This window comes from Mus caroli, unplaced genomic scaffold (assembly GCF_978045245.1).
Source record: "Mus caroli unplaced genomic scaffold, Mus_caroli_1 scaffold_2, whole genome shotgun sequence".
Taxonomy (NCBI): Eukaryota; Metazoa; Chordata; class Mammalia; order Rodentia; family Muridae; genus Mus; species Mus caroli.
In genome coordinates this window covers 43,349,700-43,377,685 of record NW_028227257.1, presented here as the reverse complement: position 1 = coordinate 43,377,685, position 27,986 = coordinate 43,349,700, and the positions used below count along the sequence as shown (strand labels likewise).

The window sequence follows — 27,986 nt, the reverse complement described above, 5'->3', positions numbered from 1 at the left end:
CTTCGTACAATTTACTGCATTTTTCACTTCCACTTAATTTGACTCAGTAAACCGTTGTGTATTTGATTGTTACTATTTACCATATGCAGCTCTACCTTTTTCTATTTATGCTTTGATTGAGGGTAGAAGGTGGCTGGCGAACAGAAGGAAAGGACTGAGTCCTGTTGTGCCACTCCCTGCACTCTGTTTAGGAGTTGGAGCTAAGCCTCTGCTGCGGCCCCGCGATGGGCGGGGCCTACGCAAGCTCCGCCCAGACGAGCACTTGCGCGGTTGCCCTGGCAGCAGCTGTGCGTGGGTGAAGCTCACAGTGGGCCCAGCCTGGCAAGGCCGCACATCACCTCTTATGGTCACCCTGCTGCAGGCTGGCAGACACACACACACCCTTCGCTGCTGCCCGCGCGCTCGCAGGCTGGCCTGCTCTGCCAGAAGGGTGATTCACTGGGTCCTAAAGCCTTGGCTCCAGCCAGTCCCAGGCAACTGAGATCAGAACCAGGGAGGCCCTCAGGAGACCAGGGACTCAAGTGCTCAGAGAGATCTGGCTCCTGATCCCCTCTAGGACTAAAAGGTAAAATGTATGCCCTACCCTCTTCTGTGAAATCACATCTATACTTGCCCTTCTCGTCTCTAGATTTTTTTTTTTTTTTTCGGAAAGCAAGAACAAAATCTGAAGGCCCAGTAGAAAAGTCCTCCAATGTTAAATGTTGCCTATGGGTGGGCTGAAACAAAACACAGAGGTGGAGATTGTTTTTAACCAGCCTGTCCTGAAGGACTTGTCTAAATATTTTGCAAGAATTCTGTTTTGTTTTGGTTTTGATCCAGCCCCACAAGGTGAAGAACTTCATCAGAGATGAAGTCACCGAATAGACTCTTAGAGTTAACCTGTCCAAGTATGCAGCCAGTGGGTGAAAATGATGCAGAGGAGGAGCCATCACAATAGACTGCCCTCTGCTATACTCCTCTGTCAAGAGTAGCTTCACCCATTTCTCTAATGGACCATCCCCATCTTGTGGACCTTGTGGAAAATATAAAGACATAAAAATGTGCCTGAAAGTCACCTGAACCAGACAAGAGAAAGGAAGAAGGGAAGGGAGGGGTATAATTGAAGAATATTCAGATTCCAAATAAAACACTCAACACAAGAAACTGAAATTATGTCCCACTGTCTTTCTACTGAGGCAAAAGGGACTGAGGGCTGCTGAACCATCCATAGAGCTTGATTGATTAAGTCACGATGCCAGTTTTGTTGTTGTTGTTGTTGAACATGCTTTTGTTTTAATAAATAGAATGTCGAAGTACCTGACTGTGAAGTCTCTGTCCTCACAAATAAAATGTTTTTGGTTCGTGTAAAGTGTTTAGAGGCATCTTGTGCTATTCCATACTTATGTGGATATATGTGGAGCAAGATGCTGCACCACACATGAACTGTGAATGCATCTGAAATGACTGTCAGAAAGCCATGCTGCGAAGGCAGCTGGGTGACTCTTAGGTAGAGCCTGCTTATACAAAGATTTGAACAAACTACATTGTCTGGTTTCCTAGTCTACCCCATACTAGAGATAGACTAGAAGGAAAGAGCCAGGCTACAGCAAGGAAGCAGGGCATTAATTTCTTACCTTTATGATGGCTGATACCTTGGCAGCCAAGGAGAAAAGGCCAGATGACAGGACTGAGGGAAGGCTTGGCATTATAGATTCAGTATCAGTGGTTGCTCTTCTTGACTCCATTTCAGCTGCCTTGTAACTGCTTAAGACCTCATAACCCACCACAGACCTGGATCAGACATCTCTCCTGACATCTAAAAAAGTGGATATCAGCTTGTCTATCATCTCAGCATGCCAAAGGGCTGTCTACTCTGCCTGACCAACGTGGAGCCTACCATGAGCAGCCCATTTCAGATACAGGTATCTAGTGGTTCAAACCAGAAACCCGGGGGTTTTCTTTCATGCTTCCTCTTCAGTTCTTTTAACCTTTAAGTATTGAGAAAAGTACTTATGAAATGCCTCATATAATGCAGGTTCTAGGGGGTAGAGAAATAGCAGTATTATAAATCTTATATGATGACCATATTCTAACTGGAAAAATACACAAAGCACAAATTAAATCACTCTCAAATTAAATCAATCTCTCTCTCTCTCTCTCTCTCTCTCTCTCTCTCTCTCTCTCTCTCTCTCTCTCTCTCCCTCCCTCTGAGATAGGGTTTCTCTGTACAGCACTGGCTGTCCTGGGACCTGCTGTGTAGACTTGGCTGTATATTTTATTTGTGCTCACTTCATTATATAGATAAAATATGAAAAGGACTGAAAATACCTAATAGATTCAAGTTCGGGATATGTATATTAGAATGTGTCTGCACTTTACTTTGAATTGGATAAAAAAAAAAGCCAGGCTTAATTAGTAGATAAAGGTATGGGAAGATATGAAATCAAGCAAGTACAGCCCTATTGGTAGCCCCTGGGTGACAGTTTACATTTTAAAATAATTCACCCTGGAACTTTAGGGGTCAAAAGCATGTGTGATTCTATCTGATCTACAGTTTGAAAGGACTTCTTTCTTGTCTAACTACTGGAATAAGTAGGTCTGTTGAAGTTGTGGTGGACAAGTTAGAAGCCTAGCAGTTATTTGTCCAAGGGCTGTCAAAGATACACACTATGAGCAGAGCATCGTGGGGTTTGCTGGTGTGTTTTGAGTGGAGGTTTCTATGAAGAAAAACAAAAAAAGAAGAAAGAAAATGAAAGAACTGCAACTGAGGTTAGGTTTAACTTGAGTAAGTGGATGAGTGCTGCTCCCCTTACCAGAAATTGGAAGAAATGGAGAAGATCAGGGGAATAGCATCCATTCTGCAATGGTCATGTTACTTTGAAAACTTAATTTATTCCTTGGGGAAATTTCATATGTACACAGAATATATTTTGTCTGTATCCACTCTCTATCTCAACCCCTCAGTTGTCCCTGGATATTCCCTAGCATGTCCCCCTTCATGTCATCTTTATTATTTAACTTTCTTAGTGTTCCACCTTGTCCAATAAATGCTGCTGAGAACAGGACCATCTGATGAAGCCTAGGCAGCCCATCAGTGGTCACAAAGTGTCCCAGCACCTACACACTACATACACTAGATACAGAAGGATAATACTGGGATTTTTTTTTTCACTCTGGGGAGAGTTCACAGGAGCTATGAAAACATGAGAGTGAAGAATCAGAAGCGTAAACTAAGGATAAAGGTCAGGGGTTGGCACTAGTCACAGAGTTCCCAAGGATAAATAGAGACCTATCAAGACATTGCAACAGGAAGCCAAGCATAAAAAGGAGAGCCAGCAGAGACCACAGCAGAGAATAGGCAGTGGTGTAAGGAGAAAGGCAATCGGAGACACTTGGCTTGCCTATGGTGACATGAAAAAGGACCGGGGGATCAATGGTCCCCTGCATTGCCCTAGAACATTCCCTAGTTTGTGGTGGGGGAAAGAATGTACATACTTGCTGATTTTGTCATAAAGTAGAACATCTCCATTGCAGCTGTTAACTAGAGAATGGAATATAGGGGCTATTGTGGAAGCAGTAAGACATATGGCTAACTGCCTGGTGCCAGGTTAAGACATAAGGAAAAGGAGGAGAGCTAGATTTTTCTCATGCAACTTTCAATATAAAGTGGGGGTGGGGTGAGACCCAGTGCACATACAGCTCATGCCACCAGTTTTCTTCATTTGAGTGTATGCTTTCTTCAATAGCCCCAGCAACATGGTTCACTGCTTGGTAGCTTCAGCAATGGCAGCCTTTCCACATAGTTCTGATGGAGAGAGCCTTGTGGATGCTGACTGTCCAGCACACCCTAAGTGTCTACCGTTGATCAATTCAGTGCACCTGAGGAGAGATGGTTCACATTAGTGGGCCTTGCCGTGGTTACAGATGAAGTCCTGTTCTATGGGCATAAAGAAAGCCCCATTCAAAAGACAGTTAATTCTTCATATAATAATGAGAGAGGTTTTTTTTTTTTTTTTGTCCAGGAAAAATACAAGCAAGCTAAACATATCTATAAGCAGGGTCTGCTGTTTATCCAAACGATTATCTTTCTATATATTTTTAGAGTACCCAATTTAGCATTGACACTATTTATGAAAATTTTGGTTGTCTCTCCTCCACGTAGCTGCCTTAAACCTCACTTAAGATGATGGAAAAGTCGCCTCCTGCAGGGATCCTTGCAAGAGTCACAAAGGTAGCAAAATGATCTGGATGAGGTAAAATGAAATTCAGGTCACTATGACTGAGCTGGTGCTGGATCAAAACTTACAGAGTCTGACACTAGGCCAGTTTATCAGTTTATTTTAGACATATTTAAATCCAGCCCAATTTTGGAAACAAAAATTTCCTGGGAATAACAATTATCCCAGTCCAGTGTGCACAATACAGTTTAAGGTGTGACTACATCAAAACTCTTTTGCAAAGTACATGTGACCTCTACCATGAAATGGGTTCTATAGTTTAATGGCCTAGGATCTACTAAGATAGCTCTGACTGAGATAGCACAGAGGTCAGCAGACTATAAAGTATACGTGACATCTCCCCTAAGGATGGGTTCTGGTGACTGGGAAGAAACAAAGCTAAAGATAAGTTCTAGGGAGAGAAGAATCTCGGATAAAAAATCTGGGGATTTGTTAGAGGTCTGGCTCTACGGATAGCAAAGATCACCAGACAATTAACAATATTCACTCCCAACCTTCTGGATGGAAAGCGAGTATTTATTTCTTTTTAGTAGTTATTTGTTTCCTTGTTTGAGACAAACTTGTATGATTAAAATTCCCGGTTTTTCAGTGCTTTTCTGTGAACACTCCTGCCTTCTGCAGCCTCCCACTATTGCTACTTCGCACAGCCCAGTTTTTCATGTTCTTACTGAACATGATTAAATGATGCATAGGTTTCAATATAGGGGAAATAATGGCGTGGGCCACAGATGAGAACCCATATCCTTATGTTGGCAATTCAGTTGTAAATGCTAGGGCAACTCAGAAAGGTTGAGTGTGACAATAAGGGAATGGCCAAATAAACTATATATATATATATATATATAGTTTATATTTATAATATATTTAAATATAAACTATATATATATAGTTTATATTTTAAAGCTTAAAAAGATTATATATATATATGTATATATATATATATTTATATATATATGTATATGTATATATATAATCTTTTTAAGCTTTAAAATATTATAACTTAATAAAAACAACAGTAACAATTAACCTTTTCGTGTTTTCCCTTTTTGCTTTGTAGTTTTTGTCTTAGTCCAGAAGGCACTTTAAGGAAGTAAGCGTCAAACATGGCTTTGGCAGACAAGAGACTTGAGAACTTACAGATCTACAGAGTTCTTCAGTGTGTTCGCAACAAAGACAAGAAGCAGATAGAAAAGCTGACCAGGCTTGGATACCCTGAGCTAATCAACTTTACTGAACCCATAGATGGGCTGAGTGCTCTCCACTTAGCCTCCATTTCCAACGACACTGACATGGTCAGCTTCCTCCTCAAACTTGGTGCGCATCCTGATGTGCAAGACCACATGGGCTGTACCCCGACCATGAGAGCTGCCGAGCTCGGCCATGAGTTGTCAATGGAAATTTTAGCCAAGGCCAAAGCTGATATGACAATAGTTGATAATGAAGGAAAAGGTAAAGTTCCCTCACTCTGTCTCATTCTGATAAGAGTGTGCTCATTTTGTAGCCAGAAAGCAAGGAGTGAATGTTTTTGTTTGTTTGTTTCCCAGCTTTCAAAGTAAGTTAATATCTTAAGTAAAAGATTCAACTCCCATTGGTTCACCTAAATATATTTAGACTATCCCTCTTAATAGTCTAAAATGGCTTAGGAATATTATAGAGAAACAAGTTTTGAACGCCCACACACATAAAAACAATTCGATTAATCTGTATTTGATGGTTTCCTTCCTTCCTTCTTTTCTTCTTTTTTTCCTTCCTTCCTTCTTTCCTCCTCCTCCTCCTCCTGTTTCTCCTTCTGCTGCTTCTTTTTTTTTTTTAATTTTTGAGATTGAGTCTCAGCTCAGACTAGTCTTGCACCATCTTGCAAGAAGCTTCCAGATCCCAGATAATGAGATTATTCAGGTATGACCTCTGCCTGGCTTGGTAGATTCTTTCAAGTGAGATCAGCTTTCAACTTTACACATGCAGACATTATTATAATCATTTATGGTAAAGTGTAAAATCTTGTTTAGAAAGAAGCATTCCTTGCCTTCTAGAACACAGTTGTGTTAGACTTAGGACTCCAGCTGAATTTTGTCCTGTCTGGTTCCAAGGTTAGTGTAGAAAGGACTGCATTTAAGAGCCTGTGAAAACTAAGGTAGATTTGATAAAACTCCAACTTTTATATGGTAAATTTTAATACATTTGGAAATGTAGCTTGAAATATTACACATATGTGGCTTTTTAGATTAATTGCATATGCAATTCTGCTGACAAGCTATCAATCCCAAAATGGTGGTCTGGGGATTTTTGCCTAGTTGAGTTCCATGTCAGAGTTGAGGCAACCTCATGAAAATTAACAAAAGAGTTACAGACATACTCAGTATAAAGTGATAGATGGATTCAGTTGTCCCAGAGGATAACTACAACTACAAAGTCACTGACACTAATATACACTGACGAAGTAAATCGCATTTTACATCAGTAATAGTTTCTGTCAGTAGGAAACCCCATTTTGTAATTCACTACCAACTTGATATTTGATATAGAGTGTGCACTTGAACCACATAACGAAATAAACTTAAACATGTAGAGGTCAAATACAGTTTAAAAATGTAAATACTGACAGTGCAGCTCTCCAGTTTCCTAGAATGGATGGGCATAGAGGTCCATGCCTGGAATCCCAACACCTGAGATGCAGAGGCAAAAGGATGATATTGGTTTAAAGGATGATACCTGGTCTAAATAGTGAGCTTCAGTCCATCCTGGGCTACACAATGAGAACAACCCATCCTAACATTTCATAGAATGCCATTTTCTGAGATGTCTTCCATGAACTATGGAATTATTGAATTCATTAACCATCCATTGAATAAAACAAACTGAGACATCCTCTTTTCTTCCTGCTGGGAGAAAGTCAAAATATTTGTAAATGTTTATTTGGCCATGAAGCAGTTTTTCCACATGGCATCAAACATACTTTAAGTTGTATAGAATAAACTTTGAAAAACACTGTAATGAAGTTTATTTTCTTTTTTTTAATAAAATAAGTGTTATTCATCTTTTTTCAGGTGCTTCTCAGCCATTCTGTATTCCTCAGTTGCAAACTCTTTGTTTAGCTCTGTATCCCATTTTTAATAGGGTTTGATTTTCTGTAGTCCATCTTCTTGAGTTCTTTATATATATTGGATATTACTCCCTTATCAGATTTAGGATTGGTAAAGATCCTTTCCCAATCTGTTGGTGGCCTTTTTTGTCTAATTGACAGTTTCTTTTGCCTTACAGAAGCTTTGCAATTTTATGAGGTCCCATTTGTCAATTCTTGATCTTATAGCACAAGCCATTGCTGTTCTATTCAAGAATTTTTTCCCCTGTGCCCATATCTTTGAGGCTTTTCCCCACTTTCTCCTCTATAAGTTTCAGTGTCTTACCTGAATTTTTTTTACCTACCTTTTATGATCCATTTTCCTGTCCTTCTTGTGGTGTATTTTTCATAGGTCACAGGTTTCTTTGGGGCTGTAGCTCATTTTTGAATGAAGCCACCTTGCAGCACAAGCTCTTTACAACATCAGTTTGGAATTTAACTCTTACTTACAACTTGCTCACTTTGTTAAGGTTGTAACACTATCTGGTATATAGTACATGTTTAGCACAGAGTATGTTGATGTATAGAGTATCCTCTATGTCCAGGTATGCATATTTAGCATTTTCCTCTTTGGGATGGAACAAAGTGATTTAGCTAAATAGCAGAACAGTGTTGGTTTTTCTTCTTAGTGCTATGAATCAGAGATCCTGCTCCCTATAAACGGATTCAAATGGAACTCGGGATACCCAAAAAATTTTCAGGCACACACAGCCCTGAAGATTTGAAGAGTCACATGGGGTATGGACCATAAGTTACCAAATCCCTGGGCCAACAAGGACTCCATATCAGAGTTCCAGTTCTCCCCTAGCACAAGTCCTGTAAGATTTAGCTTTAGCTGTTTTCTAACTCTGTCAAAGACGACATGTTTATGGTCTTTTAAATTCTCCATTTTTTTTTCTTGGCAAATTCAAATATATGTAAGTTTTTTGAGATTTTAATCTCATTTAATTATAATGTTTCTCCCTTTCCCTTTCTTCCCTCAAATCCTCCCATATACCATTCCCTGCTCTCTTTCAAATTCATGACCTCTTTTTCATTAGTTATTAATAGATGCATATATGTATTTTTATATATCTATATATACATAAATATAACCTCTATATGATGTAACTTCTATGTATGGTTTCAGGGCTGCACATTTGTTACTGGATAAGGAATTCTTACGGCAGAACTATTTTTCTGCAGGTGTTTTGTTTTACTGCATCCTGCCCACTAAGCGGCACTATCGATGCTCACTGATTGCCTTGGACCATGGTGCAGATGTCAACAATATCACCTATGAAGGGAAGCCAGTGTTCCTCAGAGCTTGCGAGGAAGCACATGATGTGAAGGATATGTGCCTGACATTTTTGGAGAAAGGAGCCAATCCTAATGCTATCAACACAGTATGACTATCCCTGTGATTAATATTTCCTTATTCTACTATATTACACAGCCAAATAGTAGTAGTATTCGTAGTTGTTGTTGTTTTGCACTTTCTCGTCATAAAATTGGGGTCCAGCATGGAAGCACATGCCTTTAGTCCCAGCACTTGAGAGGCAAAAGCAGGCAGATCTCTGGGACCACCCTGATCTACACATGCTAGGCCTTCCACACAAGTAAGACCCTGTCTCAAAATAAAACAAATATGAAAAAGGGCATGCATGTTGGAAGTGTGGGGGAGGGGTGGACATGGTAAATATGTCCTGGTAGCTCATAGATTGTTCATCTCCATCCAAAGTGCTGAAAATGACACAATTCATTCTCTTCACATCGGTACCATTCTATACTTTATTTGCTAATTGTATTTGGAAATCAGTCCTTGTTACCCATAGTGTCAGAATAGCACTACAGCAAGTAGAAATGGTATCACTGCCATCTAACAAAATATATCTCCGTAGAAAGAAAATTCTGTTTCCACTCATTTATATATTGATATATATTGATTCCTCTTTTCAGCTGGTAATATGGGGTTCTCAATTTTTGTAACTATCAGTTCTAGACCTTCAGGAATAGATGTTCTTCTCATTAGAAAACAAATTCTGCCTAATTTTAGCCTGTTGCTCCTTCCCTTCCTCTGCCTTTTATATTTTATATTCTGCTTTCTCCATGGCCACTGCCTTGTTTGCATGACATTCCTATAGGGGAAGGTAGAGCATCCTGGGCTCTGGCTTTAAAATTCCATTTCAATCTTAGATAGTGTGGACTGAGTGTTTCCTCTTTGTAAAGATGCAGACCATTAAACCTCATAGCATATAGCTAGAATCCAGTGAATTGAGCCCACATTTGTATGACTGTAGTTTATGCCTAAATGTGTAAACAGTATTTGATCTGTGTCCAGTCCACAGGGCGCACAGCTTTGATGGAATCGTCAAGAGAAGGGGTGCTGGAAATAGTTCGAGGCATATTGGAAAGAGGAGGTGAAGTGAACGCATATGACAATGATAGACACCACGCTGCTCATTTTGCTGCCAAAGGAGGCTTTTTTGATGTAATAATTGCTCTTTGCTTTAAATTTGACTGTTAAAGCCTTCTTTTTCTTTCTTTGTTTCTTTTTCATACAGGTTAAACTAAGGCATATATTTTTTTAAGTTACCTAGGTTGTTTTTATCTTGATCTTCCCAAATATAAAAATTTAACTCTGACCACATATCCTGACTCTTTACCAGTTTTATTTATTTACTCACTTTTCTATATATTTGCTAATTTATTAACTGAATGTTACTGATAATATTTTTCTATGTAGTTGACTGTGACACGTAAAAATCTTGCCACCTAGGATCATGCTATGCAATGCCTCTGATGGTTCCTGAAATCTTCAAGTCTCCTGTGATCCACTCATGGGGAGGTCAGGGCCGCCACATTCTTGTCTCCCTGTTGTGAACCTAATTATACTCCTTAATGTTAAAGTCTCAGCATTCTGACACTTTAGCAACATAGGTCGCAGATACAGAATCAATGCTATCTTATGTTGTGAAGTTGGGCATCTCACCTAAAGATTCTTCCCTCAATTCTCTGTGCCTCGACACACTGCCTTTGTTTGTGTCATGCTGTCTTTCCTGTATGGTAAAGATACATCTAACAGTAGAATCTGGAATGAGTAAAGAATGTGCTTCTCTTATTGCATTTGCCATGCTCTGATGCTTTCTGGAGTTACCTGCCACCAAGTGACAATGCCTGGGTGTTTCTGTCATCAAGGCTGCTTGTTGGAACCTTTGGCGATGATGAAAACCTACTATACCCCAGCAGGGCATGACCTTCAAGCACTTCAAATGTGGGCCAAGAAGACTAATGGCTTGGATTTCAAAACTTCATTTCAGTTTGAATTTTCAACAGCCACAGGTGGCAATGGACAGAACCGAGGGCACGCGTCTAGCTGTCAATCTTGCAGTAAATTAACATTCCTATTTTTCTCTTTGTACTTTGCAGATTCTGAAGCTCCTCTTTGCCTACAATGGAGACATGGGGCTGATTGGAATGGATGGGAACACACCACTTCACTTTGCTGCCATGGGCGGTTTTGCAGATTGCTGTAAATATATAGCTCAGCGAGGTAAAATTGGCAGTTTTCTGTTTGACGTGTTTATGCTCTACCCATGCCATAAATAATTAGAAAACTCAGGCCTGTCACTTATCATCTACTTAACTTTTAGTCACCAATCCGCTTCCAATGTAGGATGAAAATTGAACTTTTTCATACAATTGCCCATTGAATTATGAATCTACTCAGAAGAGGAATTAAAACCTGAGTCAAAAGAGATTTGATTTTCATGTGTTATAATTGATTAATATACTTTAAGAGTCCCAACATTAATCTCAAGGAAGATAAACATTGAAAATAATTTTATCATATCTGCATTTTAATTATTTTTTAAATGCATGTCAAATTTGGACAACGAATCATTTCTGAGTGATTTGTAGTTTTAAGGGAAATACTGTATGAGAAATAACAAAGACGGAGAAGATTTATGAAAAACTTGAAATGTAAACAAACATATAATGTGTAGATCTTCTCAAAGCTACGGAACATAAGTTATCTACGCATAAATGCAGACAATAGCTTAGAAAATGGGTTACAGTGAAATACTAGCGAGCTAAGTTGAACAGCATAGAAGCAGCCTTGTCAGTTACCCACGGATTGAGTGCACATCCTAAGCCTAATTCCTGTAGAGATGCATTAGCACTTTGTTGAATTTTATGTTTTTTCTAGTTTATGAAAAATACTTTTTAAAAATCCATACAACTGTATTGTAAAAATGTGTTTTTTTCTGCCCTCCACAGATAAACTTTAGATTCATTAATATATACAATTGACAGACTCATATAACTAATAGTATAACGGACCTGGTTTTACTTTTATAAGCTCAAAGTTGTCCCAGTAATAAACTGTTTTAACAACTAACCAAACTGACATATGCAATTTTTGCCCAGAAAACTGTCTAGTTAGTCTTATTTTTAAATCTGTCACTCAACATTTTATTCTGACATTTCACTTTTGACAATGTAGGTTCCTAAACATTAGGAATCTTTCAAGACTGAGTCCATCATCAGCCTTCATATGTCGAATGGTCTCTTGCTGGGACAAATGCCCCCCGACATGAACTCCACTGATAATGTATCCTAGGATAAAATGCAGGGACGCAACCTGAGAGGCAAAGGCTTGACCTGGTGATACAGGAACAGTCCATCTTCCTGGATGGTCTCTAAGATGCTCTCCTAAAACCAATGTCTGAACATGCTCTGAGATCTGTAGAGTGCTTGGAAGTATCAGACCAGATCAGAGGGAATACCAGTCTTTTAACCACCAGAAGGTTTTCTTACTAGGAGGGCAAGCTAAAGCAGGTTTAAAAATCTCTTAGCTTTCTGTTGGGGAAAGGGGGGTGAACATAAAAGAACTGCCTTGAGAGATTTTGTGGGTTTAGAATCCCAGACAAAGCACAGTAGTCACAGGAAGGCAGCAGCATGCCCGTGGCATTCCATGCCATGGGTTCCTCCTGGGACTGTCCCCCATCTCCTTCCAAGTAAGTGACTGTTCTGATAATTGCCCAGTGTAAAATTTGCAAAGGTTCCATTGTCACAGACCCTTCTGAGGTTTTCAATTAAGGTTGACTATTAAGATTATTAACCAGCCGGGCGTAGTGGCGCATGCCTTTAATCCCAGCACTCGGGAGGCAGAGGCAGGCGGATTTCTGAGTTTGAGGCCAGCCTGGTCTACAAAGTGAGTTCCAGGACAGCCAGGGCTACAGAAAAACCCTGTCTCAAAAAACAAAAAAACAAAAACAAACAAACAAACAAACAAAACAAACAAAAGATTATTAACCTTCGTATAAATATAAATCTTTGACAATTCCAATAAAGAATGACTTGAAAACCTCTTTTCCTTCAAAACCTTTTTTCCTCTTTTCATCTTCTTTTTGGGGGGAAGAGGGTTACTTCTCTCTTCTCCCCAACACATAGAAGGAGGAGCATGCCTTGCACCCTCAGGTCTGACAAAGCTAGCATCATTGGCATCTTTTTTTTTTTCTTCTTCTTCTAAGAAATAAAGATTCAAATCTCACAGTGCTGCCTGTCTGTTTCTATTATGTCATGCTGGCAAAACAGCTGCCTAGCCCTTATCTGGATTGAAAACCAGAAAGAATGTCCTAATAGATAGACTTATTAACATGATGTATTTTTAATATCTCATGACACATTATATCCTTCTTGGTAACAATAAACATTCCCTGATAAAATTAGAAAAGCGCAGACTTTTTAATTTTTTATCTTTAAGTAAGGAGTTAAAATAATGAATTTAATATTTATCTTGTATACAACCACAAGTCTGGAATGTTTAGCTTTCACTAAACAAGTTAGTTTTTCACCTGCTAAGATTCTTCCCATGATCTTAACCCAAAACAGCAAACTAGAATAAGTTATCCTCAACTAATGGAGGAAACATGAAATATTCTTTCAGCATGTAAAAGCATTATGTTAAAAGATAAGCAAGCTTCCTGCTATAGTCTGAACTGACGGAGGCCTGCGCAAGCTGTTTGGCTCCAGAAACTTCTTACTGAATTCTAGGATACCCTCCCTCTCTTTCCCTGTTAGCAGCATCTCCCCAGCAAATACCCCACGGATATTTGTTTCAAACATCTTCATTTTATCGAAGTTGTCTATCTACAGGGATACCTAAGAGCAGATACATACTGTAAACTTGTGACTTCGAATTCACTCAAATGAAGCTCTAAGGAAAATAAGTTGCTGAATGTTTTGGTAATTACAAATGGCTTAGTTTGTTCTTTATATCTCAGTTGTAAGAACCAACTTCTGACTACACGAAATGAAGAAAATAGTTGGGAGCATTGCTTTGTGGGGCCAAGCAGTTAACGTTGGCATATTATTAACAGTGGTGCTTTTCTAAAAATAGGATGTGACCTGAAATGGAAAAATTTGGAACATAAAACACCCCGAGTTGTGGCGAAAGATGGAGGCTTTAAAGCTGCTAGCAAGGAAATACGTCGAGCAGAGCGGACTGCCGCTAAACTCGCAAAGACAGGAGCAAAAAATCCTAACCCTCTCTGGGCCCTCAGGCTGCATGACTGGTCCATAGAGCACGAGACCTCCCTTCGGAACGCCTTTAAGTTCGTGGACAGGGGCGATGGTGTAGTCAGCAAAGATGACTTCGTGGTGGCCCTGGAGGAGAGGCAAGAGTATGCCACCTCAGAGCAGTTGCTTTCGGTTGCTCAAATGCACGAAAAAAGTCGAGGAGGCGGGGTCAACATTAATGAGTTCTTTAAGGGAACCAAATATTTAAGCAAGTCATACGTATTGGGATCTTTCGGGCCTAAGAAAAAGAAAAGAGGGTTGGGCAAAAAGCCAAGGAAAGGCAAGTTTGTTTTGCCTCTCCCCATCTGCACCATCCCAGAAAACGCCTTCCCGCGGCGGCCAGATGGGGGCCCGCCCTACTACATGATTGAGACCTACCAGAATGTCACGGACAGCCACAGGTTCAACCGGGACCACCCGCCCGAGCACCCCATCCAGGATGATTCCGAGTGGTACATCGATGATCCGAGTAGGGTCTTCGCAAATATTAATTTTATCACCAAAGCAGGAGACCTGGCCTCTCTGAAAAAGGCCATCGAAACAGGAATACCCGTAGATATGAAGGACAACACTTACAAGACTCCTCTCATGGTAGCATCTGCCAGCGGCAACATTGATGTGGTCAAGTTTCTTATCGAAAAGGGGTACGCTTTCAGGTTTTGGTTTTGGGTTTCAGGTTTCGAGTTTGGTGCTTGTTGGTCCCTTTGCAGTGCACAGCCCAAAGGATCTGAAAAGAGGATGTAGGCAAAGGAGGGCATGGCATCATGGGTGCACAGACGGTAGCCCACCAAGATGATCACACAGTGAAGACAATTTTAATCTGGTGGTGATGTCTTCTAGTTGCTATCTCTTGCTTCTTAAGCTAGGGATTGGGTAACCTGGCTTTGCCTTGGGGTTCTACCTAGATGATAAGATGGTGTGGCGTCACATTTTAATTGGCCTTTTTTATGGAGGACGAGGCAAATACAAGAAGGACTGCCACGGTGACAGAAAGCATGCCTACCTCTCCATTTCCTAAAGTCCATCTCCAGAGAGGTGACTTGATCTATAGAGATCTTTAAGGCATAGTCTTTTCATTTATTTCTTAAAGCTAAAAACAACTGCCAGGTTTATTTGCTATTTCTGCCACAGTTATGTGACTAGAAGCAAGTTTAGAATATTTCTATGCCTTGGTTTCCCCAAGTGTGCAATAGGATCTAATAGGACCCAGCTCCAAATTCACTGATGATTAAACGACTTAAAATATGCAATGCTTTTATTAGCACGATTATTGCAAATACTTGAGGAAAGACATTTGGTGGTGTTACAGTATTTTATGGCATTTGCATTAATTGAAAAATAACTTTTGTGTAGTGGAGTTCTAATGACTAAATTTTTATATAATATATTACAGTGCTTAGATTTTAAAATAATGAGCATTCAAATTTCAAAATATGCAGAGAAAGTAGACACAAAGTAGAATAATGTACATTTTATATTTTTGCTCAGCTTTTATTTTCATTGATTTAAATTTAGAATTTTATTGCTTTTTAACCTTTGCAAAAAAAATATATAACTCCCAGCAACTAACTTGCTTTTCAAGCTCAACAATATATATAAACAATATATATTATACTTACATAATATGTGTGTGCATTTCCAAGCTGCGGCTTCTCTAGGGGAACACACGGTTCAGTGGAGACCCTTGTATGGCAGAGATCAGGCAATGAGAGTAAAGAAATAAAAGCCCTAATGCCATCACACTGCGGGCTGGGGAATGCAGACAGCAGAGAAGGAGCTGGGTCACGGGACTGGGCAGAAGGGACAGAGTTCTGATTGTGGATTGATGGTGGCAGTGGGGTCCCCACCAACTGCAGCTCCTATTATATACATATATATGCACATATATATGCACAACAATATTTATAAACAATATATGTATTGTTTATATTGTGCATATATTGTATATTTATATATTGTACATATTTATTGTTTAGCTTGAAAAGCTATACACACACACACATATCCATACACACAAAAGAAGTTAAGGCTGCATAGGAAAGTATAAGGACATTTACAGTTTATTCTCCTCAGAGCTCTTCTGATTGATAATTTAATGAGGTTAAAATTTCATGGAATTGTTTACTTTGACTCTTTAGGGTCCAAGGTTTGAAACAACCAGAACTCTTTTTTTTTTGAGGGGGGTGGGGAGGTTCGAGATAGAGTTTCTCTGTGTAGCCCTGGCTGTCCTGGAACTCACTTTGTAGACCAGGCTGCCCTCGAACTCAGAAATCCGCCTGCCTCTGCCTCCCGAGGGCTGGGATTACAAGCGTGCACCACCATGCCCGGCTAACCAGAACTCTTAATTTATTGTATTTGTGTTATTATATAGGGCAAATGTTAATGCAACAGATAACTTTCTATGGACTCCACTTCATTTTGCATGCCATGCTGGCCAGCAAGATATTGTTGAGCTTCTTGTTAAAGCTGGAGCTTCAATAGATGCAACATCAATCAACAACTCCACTCCGTTAAGCAGAGCCATTGAAAGCTGTAGACTGGACACTGTAAAATACCTACTTGATATGGGTGCCAAATTCCAGATTGAAAACAGAAAAGGTATGCATTCATATTGCTGATGGGTGGGGTGAGAAAGGGGGACTGATTTTAAATTCCAAATCCTGTTGGTTTTGCTCTTGTAGAGAAACTGTTTCCCAGGTACTGACACAAGAAACACAAGCCTTCATCATAGGGTGGGGAAGTATCTCTAATACCTAGCTGTTTTGAAACCACTGGTTTAAAGGCTCAGCTCTTTATGTTTGTAATCTTTAAAGCTGATATTTTTGTAAAGTAAAGTTAGAACAAAATATTTCTGGGATAATAAAATGGAAGGTGTTAGCATTCTGTCTAAACTCCACCCCTCAGTTACCTGGCAACAGCCAGGTATGCTCCGCCCCACAGTTACCTAGCAACAGCAAGGTAGGCCTGACCCATTATAAAGGGGCTGCTTGCCCCCTCCTCTCTCTCATGCCTCTCTCTCTTGCTCTCTTGCTCCCGCTAGCCCTCTTGCTGTCCCTCTCTCCCCATTTCCTTACCCCTTCTCGCCACCTGTTTGTTCATGGCTGGCCTCTATTTCTCTACTTTCTCCCTCTCTGCCTTTCTCTGCCTCTACTACCCTCTTAACTCCCCTCCCCTTGCCCTGACTAAACTCTGTTCTGCTTTAGGCATTCTTTGAGTTGTCCCTGAATCACAGGTAGTATTATCATTAGTTATGTGTTATTGGTGATTTAGAATTGCCTGCTGACGTTGGAGGTAAAATAATACCTGTCTAAGAGCATCAGCTTCCCAGGCCATTTGGTGGGGTCTTCCTTGCAACATAGAAGGAAGAATAAAAAAAAATCATCACACACACAAAGATGTGGGGTGGTGACGAGAACTAATTTGACATTTTAAGATACATGGTCAAAGGATTTAAGAAAGAAGTTGTATTTGTCAATGGCTCTTGAAATCTGGGTACTGGTCATAAAGTTCAGTCTGGAGAATATATATCATGTTCTGTGAATTCGCACTGCCATATGATAACATGCTGATTTTTTTTTTCTGCATAGTCTATCATTGAATTGGTTTATTGTGACTTTCAATTAATGCTTATGTTTGGAACAGGACATGCTGCCATGGATATTGCAAAGGCATATGCTGATTATAGAATAATTGATATGATAAAAGAAAAACTAGATAACCTGCCTAAACAAGCAGATAATCAGAAAATGAAAGGCAAGCTTCCTAAACTGAAGACAGAAGGCACGGATGTTAAGAAGGAAGAGGTAAAATCCAAAAGAAGCTATCAAGTAGTAGCAGGACATCCTTAAACCTTGGGAGCATCAGTGGCATTATGCTATGCCTTTGCACAAGGGAAAGTAGCATGCTATGTGAACCTTTACAAAGACATATGTAATTACATGTAACTATAAAGGCTTATCTAGGAAGAAAATTTCTATTACTGAAGACTCTATATAGTATTCATTGTAAACAGAATCCACATGAAATACAAATGATTCAATCAAGTGATTAGGATATTGAAAAAAGAACTGATGTTAAATTTGTATCTACATGGTCCTAAATTTTACAGATTTGGTGAGATGACCCAAACATAGTAGGAAAAACAGTGAAGAAGAAATTGGTATTAGGAAGGATGTCCTAAGTACATTTCCAAGCTGGAGCTGCTTTAGGGGAGCACACGGTTCACTGGAGATCCTTGTATGGCAGAGATCAGGCAATGAGAGTAAATAAATAAAAGCCCTGATGCCGTCACACTGTGGGCTGGGGAATGCAGACAGCAGAGAAGGAGCTGGGTCACGGGACTGGGCAGAAGGGACAGAGTTCTGATTGTGGACTAACTGTGGCAGTGGGGTCCCCACCAACTGCAGCTCCTATTTAAACACACCATTATCATTTTAGTAGGAGTCTGTCCTATGAATATCCATAGATCAGGGATAGGTACCTTGAAAACCCATGCTATCTGTCTTCACTAATAAAGTGAAGTCCAACAAGGCAAGCTAATTAGCTCACCATGCCTAGAGCTACAGTATTTATAATATTCTGTCTTATCTCAAATTTATCAATTTCCTTCTTTCCTAACTCCAAAGTAAAATGTAGACAAAAAGATATTAGTGAACACTTGATTTTAGCAATTTATACTTTAAAACTGTTTTTCCAGGAAACACTGTCATCCATTTACACTGTGCCAGCAATAACAGAGGAGAAGAAAGTCCACAGGGAAAGTGTGGTTTACCTCAATTCCCTGATTACCAGTGGCTTCACCAAGAAAATTGATATCACATTTATCCCCAAAAGGGTAAGTATTTTGAGGAAAGCCTCTATAATACAACAGAGAGCATAATGTCATTTTTTCACATGCTGACTGCACAGATCATCTGAGCAAATGCCAGCACCCATCTCCCAGTCAGCTCCATGGCAGTCCCTTGGCCAGGTTCTGCCACATTCATCTTAGTGAGACCAAATGTTAACTCCCAAAATCTGGCTCCATTTGTTACTATGTCTATACTAGTATTTACATTTCCTTAAGGGACTATAGTCTTCTTTAGTCAGTGGCATTCCTTAGAGCCACTCAGTCATCATATTCTATAGACACTTGGTATTGTAACTTCTCAGACTCTATTCCTTACCAAAACATCTTGGAGCAAACTCACTGGTCTCCTAGAATACCTGCCCTTAAATAGGTGGTGACATCTGTGGGGAAAAGAGTTATTTTTCCAGTACCCCTCCCACCATGCTGAATAAGTAGCACTCTCTGTTACAAAAATAACTTGACTTCTACATTAGACTTCCCAATTCCTTTCATCTTGTGTGTTGATATCATGGAATCAAGCAGAAATTGGCCCTGAGATGACTAGAGGAGGAACTGAAGAGCATTTCTGACCTCTGTTCCTAGAAGGGTCTCACCAGAAATGGTGATGTCCACATAGCTACTACAGTCATAAGATAGAGTAACACAGTGGAGTGCACTTTCGACATGTACTTGACAGTTCTGATTGTAACTCCTGCAAGTCTTAAGGTAGAGCTGTCACTCATGGATGGAGTGTTCATCTAGCATGTGCTTAGTTAAATAAAAAATGTGTGAGAGTGGAAATTGTTGACCACCATGATAACAACTGCCTCAACTTTGGCTGTTTATTTAAGATTTGGAGTCCTGAAGCCACAACAGCAGAGCTGATCAGGAAGAGGGAGCTTCGGAGGGAGAGGTTCACATACGAGGTGGACTTTGAAGACTTCATGATGCCTTTCCAAAAGAACATCACGGAGAAAGCTCAGGCACTGGAGGCAACGCTCAAGAACTAAGTCCCTCCAGCAGCTACCCGGGAGAAGTACTCTGTGGCCCAGAGTCAAAGTTTGGAGAAAGTACGTATTTCCATCAAAGCCAAAGCAGTTCACCCACTAAGAATTTGTTATTAAAGGCCAGTTCTTGCAGCAACAGCTATAAATGTCCTGAGCTGTATCATGTAGCTCCCTCTCCTAGTGCAGCAAATGGCAGGTTATCTATAGAAATCCCCAATCTTCATTCAGTGTGAAGTAGGCCACGTGGCAGTTATGAATAGTGTCAAAACTTCATCAGATGTGCTCCATTATGTTTATTAAAAATAATTCTAGTGCACATGCGAGGCCCTGGGATCAATCCCCACAACCACTTTAAAAAAAAAAACTAACAATAATGATTTTTAATGTAGACATATTAAAAAAAACTTTAAAAAATGAGTATAGGTAGAACATCCCAATAATCTCAACACCTCAATACTATGGAGGCAGAGGATTGCAAACTGGAGACTATCCTGAGCTATAATGAGACCATATCTCAAATAAAAAAATGCTGAGTGCATAGACCAGTGGTAGATAATTCACCTAGCATATACATGATCATGGGTAGTTTTATAGTGCAAAATCATCATCATCATCATTGTCATCATCGTCATCATCATCATCATCAACAACATCCTAGCAGGACTTGATGGGAACACAATATGAGGAAAGGGAGATGCCATATAACCCCTAGATGTGGCAATTTGTTCCTCAAACTGCAGTGTAAAAGTGCCTCAAACACCATGGGCCTGGTAAACTTTCGACACTGTACACGCCGCTGTTTTCCTCTACTCTGATATGGTAGAGCTTTTGCATCTTGAATAGCAGTTCTGTCCCCTGGAAGCAACTCTCAGCTAGTGACTAAGCAAAATTGGACTCTCTCATCTTCTGGTTGGAAGACTGAACCCATAGAGGCCTAGGAGAGGCCTATATGGTCACTATATCTATATAGGTCTATAAGGTCACTATATCTTTATCTCTATCTCTATCTCTATCTCTATCTCTATATCTCCACTGACACACACACACACACACACACACACACACACACACACACACATATATAATCTCCTCCCAAATATACCTCTCTCTGTTTCTAGGTAGAGGTAGCTTCTTTAAGGGTCTAAACTAACACTCAAAACCATGGGAATAACCTGAGTTATAATCCTAAAACTTCTTTCAACAGCTTTAAAGATAAAGTCGCATACCTTCTACTTACTATAAAATAAACATTTCTTTGGAGAAATTGCAACTAAGGGTCCATTCAAATGGTCTTGATATGATAGCTGATAATTTGAGCGAAATTTCCAGATACTAGAAAACTGTACAAGGATGACTAGAGATGCCATAGTCCCTTAGTATGTTTGGAGAAGGGGAATCAAAGAATAAAGGTGAATTTAAGGAATCCTGCGTCAAGCACTGATAAAAGAATTATGGGAAAAGGGAGCCTAGCATGAAACCTTCTAACTTCCCAGGGGGATTTAAATGTAATGCCTGATTGCTTTTTAGAAAGAAGATGTCGTTAAATGCTGCTATTTAAGAATACAGGGCAGTTGTTTTGCAAATATCCCTCGATTTTTGTCACATTATTTTCCCAAGAACAGATTCAAACACTATGTTTGAGGCAACAATAGCAAGAATGTGACATGCACATTCTTCAGTACCACATTAGCCCGAAATCAGAATGTGGGAAGTTTGTGTCACACATCGTACTTGTCTCTTGGGGAGTATCTTTGAAAGTATGTAAAGTTTATGAATTTTACTCGCTATAATTAATCCATGGCTGATTCCTTATGGGATAAGTACTACAAGTATAATAATGATATGATATTTGATGTCGTGTTTCCATTTCTTATATGTATGCCTTTCCTCTGATGGTCAAGGTGTCCTCTTCTCCCTTGATCTTGGTAATTTAAGAAGTATGTACTTGTATATTCATTTCTTACTTGAAAGGCTGTAACTGTGGCAACAACTCCAAATGCAAGACAACTTATCTGCCATAAATTACTGTTCTATCTTGAGCTTTTACAGCAGGGAAAACACAAGCAAATTTTCTCCAGATCCCTTTTCTAGGGGAGGTTTACAGCTCCAAATACGATGAAGAGACGGCTTGTAGCTGTGTTGATGAAGAGACCACTTGCAGCTGTGTCGATAAACATTTCCACAAGCTTCCTGTCTTCTTTTTGTCTTCTTGAAATCCCAATTTTCCAAACAAGTTGGTTTCGTGTCTCCCAAGTACCCTGTCTCCTCCCCCTTTTCTATTTATTTCTTAGTTGCTTTTAAATATTTCAGTTTACATTATCTTAGATGTACACATTTGTGAAGTATAACGTGATATAGGTGTATTAATACATCTCAAAGTGTTGGACTGGAGCAATGGCTCAGTGGTTAAGAGAGCTTGTTGTTCTTACGGAGATCTTGAGTTCCATTTCCAGTAACCTTCTCAGGCAGCTCTCAGCTCTGTGTAACTCCTGTTCCGGAGATCCACTGCCCTCTTCTGGCCAGCAAAGACAGTGCACACACATGCTGTACTTAGCATTCATGTAGGGAGCCAGGAATCTTTTAATTAAAAAAAAAATCTTAAATTTTATTGCCACTTACTGCCATGGGGCAACAAGAATATGGACATATAAATAAGCTTTATTTGTCTGCTATAAATCTGCCTTTCTTTAGTCTCATCCACAAGCTCCAGGTGCTGAACCTAGAGCAGAAGGTTCCCTCCTCCATATCAGCCTTCACTAACACCATTTGATTAGCTTGACTCTCAAACTGTCCCTTATTCTGCCAGTAGAAATCACTAACATTCAACTGCTAATAACAAAGATGTATCTACATGATTCTATATTTCTTGAATGTGCAAGGAAGCACTTATTCATTCAGGAACAACAGATCTGAGGTCACTGTATCAGATCTTCATCTCAAATCTCAGTGATGTGGAGAAGAGACCGGTCCCAATTAGCACATTTCTTTCTAATTTCCTAATTTCTTTCTCTATATATGAAATGTTTATTTTCGTTCTAATGGCTTAATTCATTTGAAATGGAACTGTGTGTGATGGCTATTCAAGTGGAGTTTAACGCTAAGACCAAACAGAGCTAAGTTGGAGTTCCTCCAATACTCTGGGAAAGAAAGCACTGGTGTTGTTCCCCTGAGTGGTTTATGGACAGCAACAGGAGCTAAGAGCTGGGTGTCAACTTCAAAAACTGTAGAAAAATCTGTGTGTGCATGACAGTCATTCTGGAGAGGAAGCTTTTCTGGCATAAAAATCTGTCAATGTTACATGAAAAGATAACTGCACAGACTATACAACATCTCAGACTTGTAATTTTGCAATGTGTCAATGGATATTTTCTAGGTTTTTCTGTGTTTGCAGTGTTTGGGGTATAAATTTTATTTTAGCTTCTATTTTATTCTGATTTAGCATGTATTTTCTATTTTTTAACAATGAAAATGTAGTACTTTGAAATAAATGACATGTGTTATTTTAAAAGACGAAAGGTTGGTACACAGCCGTCTAGAATATCAAAGTGTCTACAGTTTTTTCTAGTGGGAGACTTTGAGTTAAGAACTGAAGAGGAAGCAACCTGAGAAGGGAGCACCCCTGAAACAGGGTGAGATACAGGATAGGCAAATGAAAGAGGTCTAGCAGGGACTCCGGGGAATGGGAAAGGGGCGGGTGTTAGAACATCGGCAAAAGATCTGGGCCTCCGGGATTCTTTATTATTTATTAATTATTTTCTTCATTTACATTTCCAATGTTATCCCAAAAGTCCCCCATACCCACCCCCCTCCCCTACCCACCCACTCCCACTTCTTGGCCCTGGCATTCCCCTGTACTGGGGCATATAACGTTTGTAAGACCAAGGGGCCTCTCTTCCCAGTGATGGCCAACCAGGCCATCTTCTGCTACATATGCAGCTAGAGTCAAGAGCTCTGGGGTACTGGTTAGTTCATATTGTTGTTCCACCTATAGGGTTGCAGATCCCTTTATTTAGCTCCTTGGGTACTTTCTCTAGCTCCTCCATTGGGGGCCCTGTGATCCATCCAATAGCTGAATGTGAGCATCCACTTCTGTGTTTGCTAGGCCCCGGCATAGTCTCACAAGAGACAGCTATATCTGGGTCCCTTCAGCAAAATCTTGCTAGTGTATGCATCTGGGATTCTGAAACACCATTATTCCCTACCAGCTAAGGGGTGAAGAAATATTGTTCAGTGCCAAGGGTAATTTCAGGAAGGCCATGATAGCTATCTTCTAGAAAGCATGGAGAAACTGCAGATGGGTGCATGGCACAGTAGTAGAAGGTGTTTATTTGATTTTACACCATGCAGACAATGGGTAAAGCATGAGCTTCATCCCCAGACTCAGATTTGAATCTTTCATATCATTTCCTAACTGTATGTCTATTTGCCAGGTACCAGTGGCCACGCAGTCTTTGTTTCATCATTTGTAAAGAAGGGATAATAGTTGTGTGAGCTCAGATGGCAGCTTCCCAGGAACCATCCAGATGTGTTAACAACCTTCAGGGCAAACCGCCCTATGCCTGCATACTTTGGTAGCCAGTTGTGGTTCAATGTGAACCATCAGGCAGAAAGGAAAACCAAAGTAGGCAAAAGGAAGAGGAGCAGCCCTAGACCTAGAAAGCAAAGCAATGAAAGCTTGCTGACACACCCTCACTTCTAGTGAGGTAAAATGCCAAATTCTGAGTTTAAGTGACTGCAACATGCACTTATTTACTTTCTAGTAATCAGACATGGGCAAATCATACTTGTTATAAGACATCGGTACTAATTCTAGTAGTGGCAGTTTCAGTAGACAGTGGCCCCAAGGGTTTACTTTATAAAATTTTGTCTTCAGAAGTTGATTTCCTTTAGCATCAAAATAGTTTTGTAGATTAAACTGGTTCATAGAAACAGAGGCTGAGTCAAGATCTCAAGTTCAAGTAATCTGTAGACAGAAAGATCTCACACAAAAATGGCCAGAGAAAGGGACAAGAAGAAGCAAGAGAAAGAATTAAGGATGGGAGATCAAGATGGAGTTTGCGCTGGTCTGTGGCATGTAACACTGTAGAGGATGGATTGTACCAGCAGAGGTTGTCTTAGCCAGTAAAGAGGTCTGGGCTGTTACCTCTAGCATCAGACATTAGCTAACTCCTGGTCAGGGGAGAAACCTCACAGCCATCATCAACTGGCTGGGTGTTGAGTGACTCCGATCAGGTAAGGCGTGAGTCACTCTTCATTATCACCTTTATCAGGGAAAAAGGGTCTAATCAATCAGCTAGGGCACACCAACATGCATGTTTGTGAGGCCATTTCCTGAGACCTCTAGATCATTAGTGCTCCAAATGGTATAGTTCATTGGCAGATATGAAATTTGAATAGATTATTGGGAAGTGACTAGAAGATGGTTACTGAGAGTGTGTCCCTGAATGCTATATCTGGCCCCGACATCTTCCCATTTCTGATTCTCTCTGATACTATTGGCAACATGATAAAGATGGTTTTGTGCCACATGTTCACCACAACTGCAGTTTCACCCTTAGAGTGAACCCTGGACCATGGAGCCGAGGGAGACTTGTGATCTAGTACACAAGAATAATACTCCAGAGAGGGAGGCAGCTTTGAGCCTCCACTCTCATCAGCTGAGCACAGGATGGGCTAGCTGACACAAGGGGCTACAAGCTCGCCAAGGGAATCTGGATAGGATACTAGCAACAGCTTCTACAAATGCGTGCTTTGATTGAAAAGTCTTAAGGCAGAGGTCTAGAAGGTAATTCTTTGTGAGGTCATTTTGCATATCATGCTTTCTCTTTCAAATGAATGTGATTTCACAAACTTGTGTTATTCACCACTAAGAATAAAATTGAAGAATGAATGAGAACAGCAATGTAAACTGGCAGCTACTTAGAACGCAATTCAAAGTCCCATTGCTAGTTTAGTATTAGACATTGGAAAGTAAAAACATCAGAGACAGAAAGATGATTTCTTCCCCATGTTCTGGGATAAGATTACATCTACTAGGTACAAATTAATTGACCCAGCAAAGTTAGTTTAGCAACTTATATTAAATTTTCAATTTAAGAAATTCAATGTGGAGCCACAAATGATACCCAAGACACCCACTGTACTCACATCTTGTCTTGATGGAGGGTGGTATAAGAAGAGAGAAGGAGGAAGCTAAGATACCTTCTGCATAATGACACTAATTTCAAGAAGCCAACTGGACTTTATTGGATTTTGTAAAAACCATTTTTATGGCCTATACGATTTTTGTGGCTTTCTGTTTATTTAACTTATGAATCCTAAGGGAAAATTACAAATGAAGGCAAATGGAACATGCATGCAGATCAAAGAAGCTCATGATAACATCCTCAGATCCTTCGGTAGTAATTACTGCATCTAGCTATGTCTGGGTAACAAGGAAGAACTAAATATTCTGTTTGCATTCTGGAAGTCTGTGGAGATTTCTTTTATCCCAAGTAAAGCATTAGTGTGTTATGCCTGCGTATTTATTCAGGGTTACTAATGCTGATATGTTTCCCTTTTGTCTTTCTAGGTAAGACTTTGAAGAGGAACTGATACACAAATCTGATCCCCCCTAGATTATAGTGATTTACCTGATGATTTGAAAAACTCCCCTGATTCTCTAAAACTAAGAGAGTATTATGGTCTTTGTTCCTGAGGCTTCAGTATCAAGCTCCTGCCTAAGGAAATGAAAAGTACAACTTTCCTCGTAGGAATTAATGAAATCAACATATAAAATAAAATGAGCAATATACAAAGTATTCTGAATAAGTCTGAATGGATTCCCCCAGCCAAAGCAACACTGCAGAGCTAAAGAAAGAGCCAGAGGGGGCATCTATCAGCAATAGGACATCAAAGGAATAGCCAGGGATACGATACATCCCTAGATAATGTCCTAGGTAGGGACCTCTATGTATCTCCCAGGTACATCCATCATCCTTCACTTCTAAACCTTCTATACTGTCAAAGGCTAGTATTGTCATGTTGTGTCAGCCAGCAACCCTAACTCTGCACACATTCCACTTTATTCATTCACTCAGCATATGCTTATCTAGTGCTGGGAATGGAATCCCTAAACATTTTCCTTGCTCTTTACAAGGGGTAACTGATCCAGGTTGTACTTCCCAGATTTCTGCATCATCTGCTTTCCAGATGGATTCAGAGAATGGAGATCTTGTGTGAGACAGAAGGTAGAGGGAGGTGTGGAGAAGCCAGTATAATTCTCTCTCCCTCGTTGCCTTCAGTACCATCCCAGGCAATAGCTGTGTCTGTCTCTGTCTCACTTCTCAGCTTCTACCTAACAGTCATGCCACATTTCCACCAGATGATCCATTCATTGTGTTCCATTAGTACTCCTACCCTCCCTGTCCTAGCTCCTAGGGATAATACCAATGGCCTTTGTTCTTAGAATCTGGACTACTTGATGATGCAGTCTCTTCTCTAGCCTCTTCTTCATAACCACAAATCCTTGGACATACTCTCCTTTCAAAAGAACCCAGAGTTCTCCTTTTCCTTGATGGGATCCTTATTTACTAAGCATCGAATTCTGGTGTGTCAAGAGGCAATGAACTGCAAAACCAGACTTTGTGGCTACCCCAATAATTGAACATTATAATGCTTTAAATATTCTGCAATGTAGTTCTATAAGGTGTAATATAGATGAAACATTTGATACAGTGAATGTGGTGGTTTGAATAGTTATCAACCCCATAGACTTATATGTTTACCTGGCCCATAGGGATTGCATTATTAGGAGGTGTGGCCTTGTTGGAGGAAATGTTCCATTGAGGGCGTGGACTTTGAGGTCTCCTATGCTCAACCTATACCCAGTGTGGCACACAGTCTCCATGTGCTACCTGCAGATCAAGATGTAGAACTCTTGGCACCTCCAGCACTGTCTGTCTACACATTAGCATCCTTCCTGCCATGATAACATTGGACTAAACCTCTTAAACTGTATGCCAGCCCCAATTAAATGTTTTTTTCCTTATAAGAGTTGAGGTGGTCATACTGCCTCTTCACAGCAATAAAATCCAAACTAAAACACTAGCACAGAGCACAAAACAATTATAAAACAGTATAAGATTTCTAGTCACAGCCCTCTATGGTGTATCTTTAGTCATTAGGGATGATATACATGATACTCAAATTACATACAAATAAGATAGCTGTGAGATCAGGCATGTATTTATTGGAACCTCTTTTATAATCAC

At 40.0% G+C, this 27,986-nt stretch overlaps 1 protein-coding gene across 2 annotated transcripts; it reads left to right on the top strand.

Moving 5' to 3' along the window:
• The first annotated feature begins 288 nt into the window (after nt 1–288).
• Nucleotides 289–26,515, top strand: Ankef1 (ankyrin repeat and EF-hand domain containing 1). 2 transcript variants are annotated; one of them, XR_002377431.3, is made up of 12 exons: nt 289–565; nt 1,730–1,901; nt 5,275–5,666; nt 8,521–8,720; nt 9,656–9,805; nt 10,744–10,867; nt 13,721–14,543; nt 16,271–16,497; nt 17,542–17,702; nt 18,596–18,733; nt 19,579–19,797; nt 26,306–26,515. XR_002377431.3 is itself a non-coding variant. In XM_021156910.3 (11 exons), exons 3-11 carry the CDS (start codon nt 5,321–5,323, stop codon nt 19,735–19,737), a joined length of 2,328 nt encoding a protein of 775 aa, XP_021012569.1. In that variant the 5' UTR covers nt 289–565; nt 1,730–1,901; nt 5,275–5,320; the 3' UTR covers nt 19,738–19,871. The 2 variants fall into 2 exon arrangements, 1 of the variants encoding a protein (XP_021012569.1); XM_021156910.3 differs by lacking the exon at nt 26,306–26,515 and having other exon boundaries at nt 19,579–19,871.
• Nucleotides 26,516–27,986: the final 1,471 nt, after the last annotated feature.